Here is an 18,113-nt window from a genome sequence, read left to right as displayed (position 1 = left end):
AGCTATATCTAGTTGTAAGGATAGTTTTGGTTTCATGGGTCCAGGTTCACGCCGATACAATGGAGGCGAGTAGAAGTGGAGCCAATGTCTGGATAATCCACAGGCCTCACTGACAACTGATTTCAGAAGGACTATTTCTTTGCCATCAAGTAGTCCCAGTCAAAACTGTCCACAGAGAAATCTTTGGATTATCCCGAATAATGTGGACGCAGTTTGGTTTTGCTGTTGAATAGTTTACTGTAATTCACCTCCATTGTGTCGCTGTGTTGGCTGAACTATCGAAGACGGAAAAACTAATTAAAACCGAAGGCATCGGCGTGGTGAGCCACTGCTTGTTTCAGTGAACTGACCCTTTAAAATGTCTCCTGTGGATTCAGACTCCTCAGAATACAAATTCATAGATATAAAGACAGCAACGCGTCATATGTTGTGTGAATACCAATGAACTGATGATCAGTGGCAAAACATACAGGGTGGACAAAATAAAAGGAACACCTTAGAGTGAAACACGTTCAGAAAGAAATGATTCCACGGATCACCACAGTTTATTCTGGCTTGCACTGCATATAGGGAGTGACATCATCGAGGTAAGAAGACCCTCTCTCCATGAGCAGCGGGTCAGCGTTGGACGCTCGGCGAAATGCTCATTTCCTAAAATGTTACGAGGCGCTAAGGCCTTTTTGTTTTTCACGACGACCGGAGTGGCTTGGCACTTGTTACAATGAAGGTCGGTGCGGCTCAATAAGCGTGACAGGAAGTGTGACAGCGGGCGAGAAGAAAAGTGAGTAAATGTAATAAAAAATATGATGTTTAAAGACTCGGTGAGACAGAAATAAATGCATAACTGTAATTAGTTCCCCCAGCAGCGACCATTAAATAATACAACTTGCTGACCCCCCCCCCCTCCTTTTTTTACACTTTCATGCCCTCAGCAACGTCCTAGAAAATTATTTTGCAATAAAACACCGGCAAACACATTTGCATGTCATGTTCTTTGAAAGTGGCGTTATGAATCTGACGAAATCAAATTACAACACAGCTTTATACGTGAGCCGCTCTTCTCCTTCTTGTTTTTATTCTTCGTCTTTTTGCGAGGATGGAAATGAATATGAAAATGATAGGAAGTGGCGGCGTAGTAGCGCAGGGAAAATAAAGAGCTAATAACGTGATAAAACATCTCTTCGATTCAGCACTGAGTAATGACTCCGGAGCCGTCCGCGAGCACAGCGGAGCTCTCTCACCCACGTTTACAGTGCGTCTCACATGGTTACTGATCCACGTTCTTCGCTCAGCATCGGCCCGGTGATACTCAAGGATAATTACAAATTGTTTAATTTTTTATCCTAATGATATTTGTAGATTAAAATAGTGGAATGAGATACGTCCAGATTAGATGTGAGGGTGAAGATGGACATGGAAGGGTTGGTCTCTTTTATAGCAGACTAATTGATGTTTTCATATCAGATTAGATCACATTAGAATTCCCTCAGCAGCAAAGTCATGTCATACCCAACTCCAGCCACTAGATGGCAAGCTAATACAGCAAATGAGACAGTGAAGCCTGCACACAGGCAGCTGAGCGGACACCTCTACAGACATTTCCCCAACTGATGGAGATTCGACATGTCTGTATGAGAAGCCAGAACTTAAATGGGTTGAGCATGTTAACTGAAGCATAAGAGACACGATAAGTCAAAGAAGCCGCCGTTAAACATCATCTGCTCATGTCCGTGACATTCACTTTTTTTTATTCTATGAACAATAACATAACAGAAATTAACCAAAATAAATAGAGTGCCCTCATTTTGATGCCTAAAAAAACCCCTCCCTCTACCCCCAAGGGCACTTCCTGCCTTTGACTTCCCTGTAAAGAAACTTCCTGTAACGAGCTCCAGATTAGGGCCCCATATTTGATTTTCACTGTTCATTAACTAAGCCACCTGGAATGTTATTATTTAAGCACGGTGCTCCTTCTCCCCAAACAACTGCCACTGCGAAAGGAGGAGGGGGGGGGTGGGGGGTGGGGAGAGAGACATTTTGTGGCCAACTTCATAGATTTAGCATAACTTCCCCCTCGCAGTTTTTTAATTTCCCATTCGGGCAGACGGCAGATGCACCTCACAGACACAGAAAAAAAAGAAGAAAAAAAACCTGCCTGGCATTCATTTATCACTTCAACGCTTCCGAGTGTGTTCTATTCAAACACTCGGCCCGCATATGAGGTCCAGGGGAAAATCGGTCTCGATAAAGTGTCTCACATTTAAGGAAACCGCGGTATCCTGACAACAAATGGCCCACGTTGACCCCCCCCCGAAAAAATAATCTCTTCAAACGCGATGTGAAAGAGCGAGCACCCTCTTGCGGCAGATGGAGGCAGAGTTGTGTGTTGGAGAGGAGAGGACCTGGGAAGGGGAAACATATGGCTCCAGGACCCACAGCTCCAGGACCCCTCCACTGTTAATACATGTGTCATGCTTAACACAATGGATGAATGGGCAGGAGGAGGACACGATGGCAGAGCACCGCACCACGAGCATGTGTTGGAAGATTGTCTTGGGACGCACACGCTGGACTGTGTGTGTGTTCGCGTGTGTGTGTGTGTCTTTTCGCATGTATGTGTTTGTGTGTGTGTGGGTGTTCGCGCGTGTGTGTGTGCGTGTGTGACTAAGTGTGAGGGCTTGGTCTCAGAGGCATCACCCGACATTAATAGCAGTCTGCGATATAACACCTGAGTAACCAAGTAGAAGCAACGGTAGTGTGGTAATATATATATATATATATATATATTATATATGAACTAATGACTGGGAAATGCTGCTCTTCTTCTATTCTGCGATGACCATTAGGGTTCAGCTGATATCGATTTTTGAAAGTCGATACGTATTTTTTTTTAAATTCTTCTTTTTACTTTAAAGCAGCGAAAGCGACGCTGAGCTGACATTTCAAGCTTTTCTAAATGGCAATGTAGGATGTAGAAACGAGGCACTTAAGTGCTCAGTTCAACCAAACGCCTCGCTTTTGGATCTCCATGTTTTCAGAAATGCTAAACACGCTGCACTGTATTAAATCCTGTGTTAAGAGGCGCTTTGACAGACTTTTCGCCAACAACTGGGAGACACATGCGCCTGGTGACCCCCGGGGTCATGAGTAGACGTCGCTTGGGTTTGAACTAAACGTGGGAAGCCCCGATTAAGAAAATTATTTTTACAAAATGTAAGCTTATATTTAAGGATTTACTTTCTCCTCACTTAAACAAAGTTAACTTAGATTAAATTTATAATCACATTATAGTCCAGTTTTATACTTATTATAATGCAATGTTAAAATATTATAATCTATTAGAACTCTGTGAATTATAATACACTATGATCCTTAAAAAAAACTAGACCAGCATAAAGTATTTTGATGCGATCCCTTTGAAGTCGTTATTGATGTCATGTCAACCAACTCGAATATACAGGACTGTCTCAGAAAATTAGAATATTGTGATGAAGTTCTTTATTTTCTGTAATGCAATTAAAAAAACAAAAATGTCATGCATTCTGGATTCATTACAAATCAACTGAAATATTGCAAGCCTTTTATTCTGATTTATTGCTGATTATGGCTTACAGCTTAAGAAAACTCAAATATCCTATCTCTAAATATTAGAATATCATGAAAAAGTATACTAGTAGGGTATTAAACAAATCACTTGAATTGTCTAATTAACTCGAAACACCTGCAAGGGTTTCCTGAGCCTTGACAAACACTCAGCTGTTATAAATCTTTTTTTTAACTTGGTCTGAGGAAATATTAAAATTTTATGAGATAGGATTTGAGAGTTTTCTTAAACTGTAAGCCATAATCAGCAATATTAAAAGAATAAAAGGCTTGCAATATTTCAGTTGATTTGTAATGAATCCAGAATGCATGACATTTTTGTTTTTTTAATTGCATTACAGAAAATAAAGAATTTTATCACAATATTCTAATTTTCTGAGACAGTCCTGTATATACGAGTGCTTATGACTACAATTTGACAGCGCTATGGCTGTGTTATAACGCGTTATGAGACTGTTCATGATGCTTTGTGGACGCACTGAGAGAGTGATGTCACAACTCATCGGTCTCATCTAGAATCGAGGAGGGTCTCCATATGGACTTTGACAGAGAGCGACTCGGTGAACCCTCGCCGTGCCGCTGAAGGTGGCTGCGGCTCCTTTGTTCGCTCTCCCAGGCATCCGGGCCCTCGGCTCCCACAAAGTGTTGTTCTTGGCACGGCCCGTCTCATTGTACAGCCCAGTATTTATAAATATGTAAATATGAGCGGCACCAGGCATAACACGGCCCGCTTGTATACACCGAGGAGGAACGGCGAGGAAGTGAGTGCACCCCCCCCCCTCCCCTCCCCACCCCACCCCTCCAAAATTTTATTTTTAGATGGTTTTAATGAATACAGGATGTTTATAGTTACCATTCCCTGTGATTCGCACAAAAGACTAGAAAAATCCACATCCACCCTGCCACCCCTCCTCTGCACCCTCCCCCCCTCCCCCAATCCCTCAAAGCACCACTAAAGAAGAAGAAGAAGAATGAGAAGAAGGGGTGAGGGAGAGGGTGAAAAAAAAAGAAAGAGCAAATTTGTGGTGAGACGCAGCAGGATTGTTGTGCTCCAAGTCTGCGTTCGACTCAGATCCCTATTAGACAAACATAGGGTGGTGTTAAGGTGCAACAAAGAGTGAGGGAGAAACTCATGTGTGCGCAGGTGGAGAGCGAGCGGGAGGGAGAGAGGGAGGAGACGAGGCGCGCGGCGGAGAAAGGTTCCTCTCGAGAAAGAGAACAAAAAAAACAAGCGACTTCAAGGTGGCAGCGCAATTTGTCTGTTATTTCTGTTTTGTTTTTTTAAGTTGCAAAAATAATTCAAAAGCCAAATCAATATGTGCGAAGGAGCGGGTATAAAAAGGTTACCTGTTTTCTGTTGTCTGTGATAATGTGTTGTTTTTAGTTATTTTTTCTTGTTTGTTTTTTACGGCTGTGCACCGTGTGTGTGTAGTGTGTGTGTGTGTGTGTGTATGTGTGTGTGATGACTCCATGTCAACTTGTTTTCTTTTTATAAACTCACTTTTGTTCCGCAGCAAACTCCCGGGTCTCGTGTGTGACAGGATGAGAGGATTCAGAGGAGGCAAAACAAAATGAAATGAAAGAAAGCCAGAAAAAAAGAAGGATTATTGCAGATGGAGGGGAACAACACAATGAAGTGAATGTTAGTGGCCTCTTTCTATCTCTCGCTCTCTGTCTCCAAAACTATTTCTGAGGCTAAAAGATTGCCGGCTTGATAATACCTCCGCTGAGCAATTTAAGCCCAAACACTCTGATGCTACAATCTGTCTTCTCTGCCTGATAGCGCTTTTCTCCCCTCTCCTCTCCAAATTACTTTCTTTCATATCTAATTATATTTGCTAATGATCTTATAAGAGAATAATGGAATGTGCTTGATCTATTACCTTTTTTTTCTTCCAATACATAAATACAATGCGGGGGGAAATGACTATTGGAGTCAGGAGGAAATGTTTTTTTCTTTCTTCTTCTTCTTCTTTTTTTTTTTTTTTGCCTAATGTTTTTGATGAGAGGGAAAATGAAGCTGCGAGCTGCCGGGTCATTAACGGGTGATGAACGCAGAGGTCATCTCTCACATTCTCTTTGACATTTCTCTCATCTGACGTGCTGAAACAATCACAACCTCATCCCCCCCCGCCCCCTTTCCTCCACATCGTCGCTAATCTTCTAGCTATCCACCTCGCGTCTCTCTGATCTTTTAATGGAAACATCCAACTTTATTAGGCTCGTTTGTTTTGTTGCGTTCGGCCCTCAAACTTTGGAGGTTGGATCTCGAAAAGGGTTAAGATCACAGAAGTACCACAGGGTGTTGCTCTAGCAGATATGTCGTATATTCAGATCTTCTCCCGACATTGATGGTTCGCTTACGGTCAGTTCACTGATCACCGGTCACTAACTTCCCAGTCTGTGTACGGACTGCCATCCGAAACCAACAATTACTCCCAACTCAACCTGAGGACCAGGCACTACGACAAGAGGCGTCAAAGTTACTCGTTCAGTACATAACTGATGTAACAAAGCCACGGTAAAATAATTTGATTCCACATGGGACATGAACAGCATCCTCCTAAGTGAAAGTCCTGCGCTCCTCTATTCTTCCCTCCAGAACCCCGTGAACATCGTCTTCGGATTACCGACGTAAAAAGCTAAACCAGTATGCGAGCGTCTGCCTGCTTTTCAATAACTCTTTATTAATTAAATTGATATTCAGGCGCCCCACTTTCTGCCTCGACTGGGCGCTCTCAAAGAGAAGCTATCAAGCTGCATCATGGGACGTGAAGCCGGTCCATACTACGAACTAAAAGTGGGGTTATCTCGCGCTCTCCAGCATCGATTTTGACTATTCTTCTCCAAATGTGTTCCTTTTCTCAAGTCACACAATGTTATGAAAGCAGAAAAATAACCCTCCAGAAACTGGTCTAGAAACTGTAGATCGCTGGTCACGCTCGTCTTGTTTGCTCCGGGGGGTTTCTGGGGGGGACCAGACCGACCTTCTGCAGTAGAGTAACACCTAAAAGCTGTCAATGTCTGTCCCTTTACAACTTTTTCTAAGTTCAGTTTCTGTGCAGATTTCCCCCCCCCCCAAAAAAAAATCACTAAAGAAAAATAATAGCTCTAATTATCTTCCCCTACTCAACCCGAGCTCGCGAAATCCATTGGCCTTTTAACTGAATAACTCTTCTGTCTCTCTGTTGCCAAACCCCTATCCCGTCCCGTCCCTCCCTCGCCCCCTTCCTCTTAAGCCTCTTCTCCATCCTCCATTCTTCCCCTTTTTTCTCTCCACAGGCCCGAGTACAAGCCAAGCCATGACAGGCACTCTAAACCCCCTGCATTAATGGAAGGAAATGGCATTCGATCCCTGTTTGATCTCCTAATCATTTCTGCTGAAATGATAATTAGTGCCCTTCCAATCCTCCCACAGAGGAGGAGAAATGGTTGGGCTGAGGGGCCGGGGAGGGGGGGCGGGTAAATACATAAATATAAAAAATAATAATGCTTGCTTTTTAGACCCCAGATGACATCTTTGTCACCAAGCTGGGCATGTTCATAACCAACAAGTGCTTTCCCCCGATGCACATTTCCCATCCTTCGCACACAGAGGAGGGGAAAGAACACACTGACGCACACACAGAGACACAGTGCCTGGCGACGGCTGTCTGTGATTCTTTTCAGCTGACATAATCCTGATTGATTCGTTCAGCAGATAAAAACTGGGTCCACTTCTGCCCTTTTTACTGGGGGGGCTGGAACATAATACCGCCTTTTATTCAGCAACAATGAAGCATAATGGCGTTGGAATGCGCAGGGGGGAAAAAGGCCACATCTTAAATGCTTGTGACACACTGTGCTTTGAAAAAGCCCGTAGTCTAATGTAAAAGGGAGAGAGATAGAAAGAGCAACAAAAGAAAGAGAGAGAACAAAATCATTAAACTGCCAGATTACCCATGTGCCCTGGTTCCATCGCAGTCAAATGGAGGCTGTTATTTGGGAGAACTTGTTTTCTGAGTGTGTGTGTGTGTGTGTGTGTGTGTACCATTCCGGATAACTCCACGTTGCCTTCATGTTCTCGCAGGGAAATCAAGGATTTGGGCTCTCGAGTTTCCGAACTATCACTGCTGCCCATCCTTCTCTGAAAAGGACACGTTTGTCCAGGAATAGGTGAGGTCATCTCATCGCCACATTTATTTATTTTCTCTTTTCTCTTTTTTTTTTGTGGGGTGGGGGTTTGTGCTTACATGAACTAACATCCTTCCCTCATTCTCCGAGATACAGACAAAGGCTGAAAGGCCAGTGGATGTTTGGATTAGCGCCCTCAGTCTCAGTTATTAGATGTGTTTCCATTCATGGTACCTCCGTCTGTCTGTGTGTGTGTGTGTGTGTGTGTTTGTGTGTGTGTGCTGCTCCGGTCGGTGTTTCATATCATTCTTACTGTGTACTTCCTCTCGTAACAGCTGTGTTTAAAATACAATTTTTTTTAATCTACAATCATCTATTGTTCTTGTACTACAAAACTACTGCGACAAATGAGGTGGAGGTGGAGGAGAAAGTGATGATGAGGAAGGAGGAAAAGGTGTGGTGAGAGTGAAATGCACAATGTTCAACGCAATAATAAACCAGTTACCCTAAGTCGATATTTTAGAGAGCCTTTTACCAAAATCTGTGTATTGACAGCAGAAGGATACACTGTGTGGTGCTTAATTATCATGACCCATAGTTAAACATTAAAATTCCTTCATGAGGTCCTTGGCACTGTCCGATCTTAACACACACACGCACACACACACACACACACACTCTTTCCTTTATCTGAACTTCTTCTCCGGGGCTTGGTTTTCAAGTGCTATGGCAGTAAACTACAAAACACCAGAGAGCAGACGGCCTTCCTGCGAGTCAATTGTATTAATTTTAGGCGCTAATCTGCGAGCCTCGGCCCTCCCACAAGCGCGGCGGCGTTATCCGCACCAGCGCGATGTTGGTGACATATCTGGTTACTAATTCGGTGTGGCACGAAGCCAGATGGGAGATGGGAAGAAGGAAGGAGTCTGTTAATCGGCCACTGAAACGTATCTCAGAACCCATTCATTTGGCTGCGAAAGAAGACAACGACGATGAAGAAGAAGACGAGGAGAGGGTACAAAGGAAGTGAGGCAACGCAGCATGGAGGACGTATGTACGGTAGATCACAGAGGGAGGAGAACCCGGCAGCAAATAGGGCAATATTATATAGGGCAATATGCATATATAGGGCAACGCTAAGTACGTTGCCCTGCTACAGTCTTTAATACTCCGTCATAAAGACACACACAGGAAAGTAAAGGCTGGGAGTAATGAAGCCAAACTATCAGGCCCTTCATTAAATATGGATACTGGTGAGCCTTCCCTCAAATCTCAACAATCGCTCTTTTGAAATATCGGCATTGGTTATAGGCCCAGAAAAAAAATGTGAAGAGAAAAAAAAAGACAAGAGACTCTCAGAGATAAAAGATGCAGATACTGTGACGGAAATAAACCGAGTTTCTACGGAGGCAGATTAACAAGAGAGACAGCAGAGGTAACCCGGCCCCAGCCATCGGAGTTATCATTCATAATCACGGACAACCTGTCGCCGGTTCCCAGAGTCGGGGGGGTGTGGGGGGTGGGGGGGGGGGGTTCTCCCAAGCTTTCAAATGTTGCAGGGAAATGAATGAGAGGAGTTTAGATCGGGAGGATGGAAGCAGATGGTTGAAGAGGAGGAGGCAACATAAGTCTCGTGTTGCACGTGCACTTCATCATTAAGTATCAACGTATTTTAACATTCAAGAGAAGAAGATTATCTGACATATAATTAAAGGCTTCATCTATATATGAACAGTGCACTGATTCGAGCTCAGTGTGTGTGTGGTCCTTTATATTCCCACGGGGCCCCAAACGTCCCATGATTACTGCCCATCAAGCGGTTGGACGTCACTGGACTAACTGCTAATTTGTTAAAGCCCCGGACGTGTCCGTCAAAATCTAGAGTTTCTTTTTTCATGCAGCTTTATTTAACCTGCGGGCCAGGTGTTATTGCAGCAGGGAGATAGCTTCCTGTCATTGTCATTGTAACATGGCGGGGCGTTCAGGGGACAACGGGTCAACAGGTGCCCGACAATGTTTTTTTGTAAATCGAGTGGTTCTCACACTGAACCTGTCTCGACTCCCTTTGGAGGCCTCAAGGAGGAGGAGAAGAAAAAAGGAACACGCCTCCTTTGCATAAATCAATGGATTTCTATCAAACAATCCTTAATGAATGTAGTTAGGACCGCCAGGGTTTTTGAAACACACAAAGACACAAATGGTTCCCACCACGGTAGTTGAAGAATGCAACCGAGGAATCCTGAATCAATGTTTGGGTGCTGTTGAAGTCACATGAATTAAAATCAATACATAATACTATAATAAAAAACAATTCCATGTATTAAGTTAAATCTGAATGGATATCAGTTCAAAAGTAGAAGCCGTGTCTCATCAAATATGTTGAAAATAAATGAAGGGGTAACTTTTCCGCACAGTTTGATGAAATATCGTTTGTTTCCTCTTCTTTTCTTTTCCTTTTTGGCAGATACATAAAGGATGCAGACACTTCACAACAGTTTAGCATCGCTAAACCATAACCGACCCACATATTCGTGTTTCTCATTTTCTTTTTTTTCCCCTCCTAAAAAAAAATCTCCACACACACTTTCACAGCACCGCTTCAGTTTTTCCATGATGTAAAGAGAGAGAGAGAAGAAAAAGGCAGAGAAAGTGAGGAATATATATATTTTTTAAGAAAACAAGTGGAGCACCTGGCTTCTATTTTACCACAGTTTCACAGGCTCTCCGTGGTCTCTGATGATTCAACAGTTGCTGCTACAAACATCTGCTGCCTGCTCTTAGCAGATCTCAATTAAGACTCACACAGCCGGGCACGCCATTCCTTATTTATGCCTCCGCTTTTTCTTTTTTCTTCTCTTCCCACCATGCCAAACGAGGGAAACAGGCCAAAAGGTCTGAGAAACTCCACTTGAAGAGGACATTACGAGGTGGAAAGATGTTAAGAGTTGTTGGCAAGAGAAGAAAAAGAAGGAAAAAAAAGAGAAAAGAGAAAGAAAAGCTCGGCATTCTTGCCAACATTGGCAGCACTTATAAGAAAATAACATTACAAAAATTGAAAGAACAGCAACAAACGTTGACAAGCAGCAGCCTAGAGCCCTCCTTCATTTGTCTTTTTCCCTGTTTTTTTTTAAGACCAAGAAGAAGAAGAAGAAGGAGTGAGTGTTGATATGATTATGTAAATGTAAACAGGATTTCCTGCCGACTGGAAGACGTTTTTCTCTCTGACCCGTTCTCCTTGCAAATCTTCCATTTAAGACAAATTCCCCCGGGGAGGCCGCTCCGCCGTTACTTAACGGGATAATTATGATATACTAAACCTTTCCCCCCCCCCCAACACCCCAAACCCCTCCACTTCCTCCTCATCTTCGCCTCCTCATCTTCGCCTCTCTAGTCATTTCCTCTCGGCCCCCGACAGTCGCACTGATTTGTCTCCGAGCGTCCGCATATAGCCACGCACCCACAGTAGGGCCAACTGATTGGGCTTTTTAAAAACATTTGTTTCACATACTGACACCACTATCTTTGGATTTGAAAGCTCTCCATATTGAATTCATGTTGACAAATGAAATGCTCAAAGAAAATGTCCCAAGAAATTTTTGAATCTGTGCTATTTGAATTGCGATGCTCGTTAGAATCGACACATCCTCGTGGTATTTCGTGCCATTTATACAGTGGGAAGACACATTTGGGGTTTTATTATTACCTCGAATTGAGAACAAAAAATGTAACATTTTACGAAAGAAAGAAAGGAACAAATAACACGTGCAGAAAAAAATTAATTGTCATGATAACTTTTTCCATCTTGCTCTCTAAGATAAAGCATTTAGCTCGATAATATCAAAATGTCAGTTAAACTTTCAACAACCTCTATTTAAAGGTCCTGTCAAGTGCTTATTAACCGTACTCTCTTTTTATTATACTCCACCAGAAACAATGTAATATAAAAATATGTGTGTTCCACTGCTTCCCTTATTGAACTTAACTTTGTTCAACCGCTGAAGAAAGGCCTTGTGTGCAGGACGTCATCGCTAACGTTTAAAACAAACACTCTCCCTCTTAGCTGATTGCTTTGTATTATGAATTCTGAAAATAAAATACTTTAAGACGCCGTTAAAAACGATCCTCAAGCAGCAGGAAAACAAAACGTAGGTCACATGCAGACACAATAAACTTTAATGTCACTCCTGGAGGAGATCTCGACGTGTCCTAATATGCCAAAGAAAATTTATATTTCAACCAACTTTAAAGAAATACTGTTGTTTTTTTAACTGGATGATGTCGCCCTGGCTGAGTCTTCAGGCTGACTGGGGGGCTCCGTTCAGCTGTGAACGGCTTCGTCTCTGAAGGCTTCTTCACACCGTGACCTCACCACGGAAAGATTGAACAGCAATCTGAACACGCACCGCCATCCCCACTGGGTGTGTGTGTGTGTTTGTGTGTGTATGTGTTATCCATAATACACTGTGCTCACCCTCTGATCTCCTGGAAGAAAAACAACGTGCACACACACACACACACACACACACACTTGATATCAAGACTTTGTAAATGTTAAAAGAGCGAGCCCGAAATCACGCCCGCTCCAAACATTTCATGAAGCAGACGCACAACTTAATTGCAATTCCGCGTGGGTTGTTTGGTTCCTTATTTACTCCCCGCAACTTTGTAACGGAGCCACACGTCAAACTATTTACGCGCTGGTGTAAGCACTCACGGCTACGATTCTCTCCGCCTGACAGCGGCCGTAAACAGAGGGGCGAGAGATCAAAACTGTTCGTCAGAGAGCGTGACAGATGACAGATATGGCAGGAGATTTTCCATGATCCTCTGCACACATGGGGGAGAGGAGGGGGGCCAGGGGGGGGGGGGACGACGACTACAAGGGACAGAGAGAGAGATAGAGAGAGAGAGAGAGAGAGGGGATGAAAATCAAATCAAATCAAAGAAAGGTTTCTTTCCATGTGAGGGAGTGCAGCACGGAACACATGGCCGAGACATGAAAACTCCCCATTTTCAGTAATGTGTCCGATCAATTATTACTGACAGTGTGTGTGTGTGTGTGTGTGTGTGCGTGTGTGTGTGTGTGAGGGGGGGTTGATTTTTTGCCAATAGTTGGACACGACGTTGGTCACAACTGGGCTAATTTGGGTGCTCATAAATTCCACAGACGTGACTCCTCGGACCCCTCAGCGGTCCTCCTCCCTCAGTGGGGGTCGGGCTCCTCCCAGAAAAGCTCATCCTCATTGCAGCGAAGGAGGAAGTGGTCTTTAGAAGTCAATGGACTGCTGCGCTCTCGCTGCATAGTGTATGACTTCCTGGTGATTAATGTAAACATACGTTTTATTAAATTAAATTTAAATTAATTGTATTCATCTTAAACATATTGTATTTGTTAAATATGTTTATGTTTCATGTAAAAACCTTTTGTTAACATTTCTTTGATGTCCATGTCTTTGCATTATAACTAGTATACCAATAGTGTCTTATAAACTCTGCGTTTAGCATTGTATAACTTTAGTTATATGCACTAATTAATATTCATAAAGTTGTATAACAATAATTATACTCCATTATAAAGCCTTTTATCGTGACTTATACGGTCAAGTATCATAATAATTTTAAATTGCTGTTCACTCACTTCTTTTTTCTAAGATGAAAGTGCGTTATGATTCCCATATATTTAATATAGTTTTAATATTGTTATAATGCAAATTAACTTTATTATGCATTCTAATAGCATTTAAATTTACGCGAAGTGGTAATTTAAGTTAGTTGAAAATATTAAACTTCTAAAATGCAATAGTTTTACTTTAGCAAACAATTGACTTGACTTATGACCACATTATATATATATATATATATATAATTTTTTCATTTTTTTTTATTATAATGTTTTACAACTGTGATGATTATAATAACTGATGATCTTTGCCAAGACAATATCAGTAATCAAAGTCATCATAATATATAAATCATGAGTGTTTACAATTTTAATTATATACCGTGCTACGAAGATATTATAATGCTTTATGAGTATATTTATAATGTGTGGTGTGCTGGTATTCTCAGGCTTTATATCTTGCTCTTTTAGATCTTAAGATATCTTTAAGCCGAAACATCTTTAATATATGCCAATTGTTTAAAGTGTACTTTCTTGGACATCTGGTAGAGATTCATAGTAAAACAAACATTTAAAGAAATGATGTGGTCAGTGAAAAAAAAAGATCTTGATGTTGTTTTTGGAACGAAGAAATGCAAAAAACAAGAAATCAGCATCATACACGTTTGATCTCGTTCGAGCATTACTATAACAAACTAGTTCATGAGGATGCATGCAACTTTGATCCGAACGCGCAAACAATGATTCCTAAACTCTCCGTGTGTGTGTGAGCCTCGCTGCCTCTCGGCTCCCTCTCCCACACTCAGCCATTGTGCTGCTGCTGAAATCCATAACATTTCTTTTGTTCCCCGACTTTCTGTAAGCCCGCTCTCTTATTTTCCCAAGGCCGAGAAAACTTCAGACATGAGAACCCCTGATATAAAACCAGGGAAATTTACCTGGGATTAGCAGCCATTGACAAATAACCTTGGTGATAGATGCACAGTAGATTTGGTTCAAAGCTCTCCCGGCAGCCTCAAAAGAGATTAGTTCACTTCTTATCAGGTCAGCCGCGTCGCCTGGGAAATGTGTTTAAAGTCACATTGATTTATTGAAACATTCCCCAATAAGAAGATATCTCTCGACTTAAAGAGTGTGTGTGTGTGTGTGAGTTCTTATGTGTGTCGTGTGAACACGTGCCTCAAATAAATTACACTGACTGTTCAAGCTTTTATAAAAAGAAATAAGGAAGAACAAAAAAAGCTCCAAACAAAGACGTGTTCAACAAACGAACCATGCGCTTGAAAAAAAAAAAAAAAGAAAGAATAAAAAGAACACTTCCTGATAACTCGTGTTGAATACTGCCACTGGAAAGAGAGAGAGGTGCCCCATTCTCCCTCTACCTGTCTCGCCCGCTCTCTCAGCCTCTCTCCATTTACCCCATGCTGACAGTGCTGCTGAAAACAGTGATTGTACAGCGGTGAGACACAGAGCGACGCTGACAGGAAGGTATAATAAGGGACCTTTGTTCCCCAGGGAGAGAGAGGTAGAGAGACATGCAGAATGAGGGGGGGGGGGGCAGCTTTCATTTACACCATTACCTTCTTAAGCGTCATTATCGGGCCAAGGAGAAGACGACTGTGGGAAAGGGTTAGCGGGCGGGGGGGAATGACAGATCTGACATGTCGCTCACCGGGTCCATGTGAGGGACGACATTCTCAATTCCTCGCTCTCACACATGCACGCACACACGCACGCACAAACGCACACACACACACACACACATTTCGTTCCCTTTTGGGCCGACAAGAGCGTCGGTGGGCATCCTCACCGGCGATGAAGTGTGCTTAAACTTCAACCCCCCCACCCCCCCCCCACACGCACTTCCTCTCCCCACGCACCTAAACGATGCCGTAACTATTTTATCAAACTTTCTGACTACCTAGAAATTGCTTCCTGCAGGAAAAGCCGAGGAGTGCGGAGGAGTGGAAGTAAGACGCCTCAAACTTCCTTTCACAACTATATCTGTAACTTTTGTTTCTGCTCTCCCTTTGTGCAATGTGCTACGCATCCGTACGATGTGTGCCCTCCAGGATGCCCGCGATTCTTCTATCCAAACCATTAATGCGTCTCTCTCTCCTTTTGGATGGGGAGGCCTTTCGTGTGTGTGTGTGTGTGGGGGGGGGGGGGGGGACGACGACGATGACAAACTGTTGCCTCAAACTTGGATGTACTTAAAAAAAACATTGCGATATTTCCCCTCGTTGGTCTCGAGGGGCGTGAGCCACAAAAGACAGTGGTGTCCACTTCACTTCTGTAATCCCCCTCCTCTCAATGTAAATTTTTTTTGGATGGTTTTATCCTCCTCTTGTCTTCCCCCACGCCCTCCTTCATCCACATACCTCCCGTCTCCCTCTCTGTTTCCATGCTTCCTCCAGGCCTTCGTCTATCTCTCCCGCTGTTTGCTTTTAACTCTTGAGGTCATCCGGGACCCCCGGGCAGCTATCCCAGAACGCTGAGCCGGCTAACGTCCTGCCGAGTTGCCTTCTGGACGGAGCGGACAGCCGGCGCCGGGCCGCGATCGGCGCTCGCTACTCAAGTGTGTGTTCAGCCACCGCTTCAGCCCGGAGAGGCGGAGGGATCCTCAAAGGGGTTCTTCGGCTCTGGGCCGGCGGTCCTACATGGCGGAAGCGATAACCGCGGAGCAAACCTCTGATTTGTTCAACGTACCACTGGTAACAATGTAACATCAATAAATCATTACCACCTTCGTTTGTAGGCATCAGTGTTTAATTACCACAAACAACCGTCCGAGGAGACTGGCAGCTCCTACTGGCATCTATAACGTGTTTCACCGCGTGTGCCAGACCGCTTCATGGCTCCGGGAGAGATTTCTTTCGGACGCGAGATAGCGGTGAGAGGGCAGCTCTCGATTGGTCTTCACCATGATATCACTCTCTGGTGTAGGCAGAAGATTAATATACACAACGCATATTCACAGACTTCCTCTTTTGCAAGAGCTGAAGCGCAAAACATCTGAGAGCGCATCGTCTCACAAGAAGCCGGATCACACCCAGCTAACGGTTCTTTTTTTTTAGCCAATGAAAAAGCAAAGCCCCCCTCGGAGGATAAGTGATGGAAGGGCATCTCCATGCGTTCCCGCCTCTTTCGATAAACCGACTCTCCTCGGACTGCTGTCGGAAACCAGATCGCTTCCGGCAGCAGAGATCTCGTCTTTGTTTGTCTGTATTTAAATGGACTCCGTCTAGAATGCATCAAAAACAATAACGGAGAGTTGAAAGCAAAAGGATTTTGACTATTTCACTCAAAAAAAAGAGTAAGAAAGCGGCTGCTTAACCAACATTAAAGGCCTTCTGTGGTTAAAGGGAGCGAGTCGTAACATCTCCGCAGTCGGGCTACATCATCGGGCAGGAATGCACGCTCAAAAGCCCCAGAATGCACCAAAAGCCGGTCTCGCTTCAGCTTTTCAACACGTTTTCTTTTTATTGCAGAGGGACGTGGTCTCACGTACAATCGAATCTGGGCCCGGTGCTTTGCAGAGTCGGGGCGAGGCCTCCACACCTGCTCTCCTAGTCCGAGTGAAGCGCCGGCGACGAGACGCAACATGTCTGGAAAAAGACGCCGCCGCCACGCCGGAGAAGTTAACACGGTAGCCCGACGTGTCCGTGTCGCCGCTCAAGTGGAAAGCTATAATTAGCGATGGAGTCGTTGCCTGAGTAGTTTAACTATGCTCAAAGAAACACGCAACAACAACAACAACAACGCAGGGCGTCCATGTCGAGTGGAGGGGGGGTAATAATAAGATGACAAGGAATCAGTAGACAGACATCAATGGTTGAATGTCCCACACACACACACACACACCTCCTCCTTCAGTGCCACAGTGATCTCTGTGAGCGCATGTGCCTCTTTGTTCACGTGTGTGCATGTGTTCATCTATAAGTGTCCACCCTGTGCATACAGCAGGGGGGGGGGATCAATACATAACAGAGGGAGCAAAAAACAATATCACAGCATCGGGGGCCGGTGTCTATAAAATGCCTGTGTTTATTCAATAGGGGAGGGGGAGGCTGAAGAGAGGCGTGGACCAAAGATGGATGAAGAGAAATCAATCTGTGCGTTTCTGCCTTCAAACAAATGGCGCGTGCGTTGAGACGAACGGTTCTTTCCTCAACGCGCGGGACACGGGCCGCGCTTCCATCCCACGGGGTCCGGTTCCACGACTCAGCTGCGGGCGCCGGTTTACGACCGCTTTGAAAAGTTCCTCGTCGAGCCACATTTGACCGGAGAGCCTCGAGAGTTAGGGATGACCGATATTATGAGCCGGTATCAGCTTTTCACTGAAATACATTACTCTTAGTTTTTTTTATGTGTGATTCCCGTCAGTCACAGACTAGATGTAAATCATACAATCATTTTGGTTAATTTCAGTTGTTTGGTATATATATTTTATTTTCTAGTGACACAAATTAAACCTGCATGACCTTCCACTAAATTTCATACATAAATACATAAATATTTATCATCTCTCTCAACATGTTTCAGACTGACGTGCCCCTACGGAACCCGTCCCTGTGGCGGGGGGCGCCGGTTATCGCCCAGAGACAGTTATGAAGTCTGAAAGAGTGCAGAGAGAGAGAGAGAGACGGCTGCACAGGTCTGAGAACAAAGTGCCGGCCGGCGTCAGTCATGTGCCGCATCAAACGAGCTCTTTTGGACACAATGATATCGACGGAATGTCGAGAACAACAGTGACTGACAGGGAGTGTGTAGGTGT

General features: G+C 43.9%; 1 protein-coding gene across 18 annotated transcripts in view; it reads right to left on the bottom strand.

The window, feature by feature from the left end:
- The window catches only part of znf536 (zinc finger protein 536), a 217,669-nt gene that overhangs the window by 17,740 nt on the left and 181,816 nt on the right, over positions 1–18,113 (bottom strand). Inside the window, exon 10 of one of the 18 annotated variants that reach the window (XM_056412209.1) lies at positions 5,105–5,130. The exons of the other annotated variants lie outside the window; for them this stretch is intronic. Within the exon in view, the coding sequence (XP_056268184.1) occupies positions 5,105–5,130 (26 nt within the window). The remainder of the gene's footprint in view (positions 1–5,104; positions 5,131–18,113) is intronic. 18 annotated transcript variants of the gene reach the window in all.

Source organism: Pseudoliparis swirei, chromosome 4 (assembly GCF_029220125.1).
Source record: "Pseudoliparis swirei isolate HS2019 ecotype Mariana Trench chromosome 4, NWPU_hadal_v1, whole genome shotgun sequence".
Classification (NCBI taxonomy): Eukaryota; Metazoa; Chordata; class Actinopteri; order Perciformes; family Liparidae; genus Pseudoliparis; species Pseudoliparis swirei.
The sequence above is the reverse complement of the archived record's forward strand: the minus strand, read 5'-3'. Positions and strand labels throughout refer to the sequence as shown.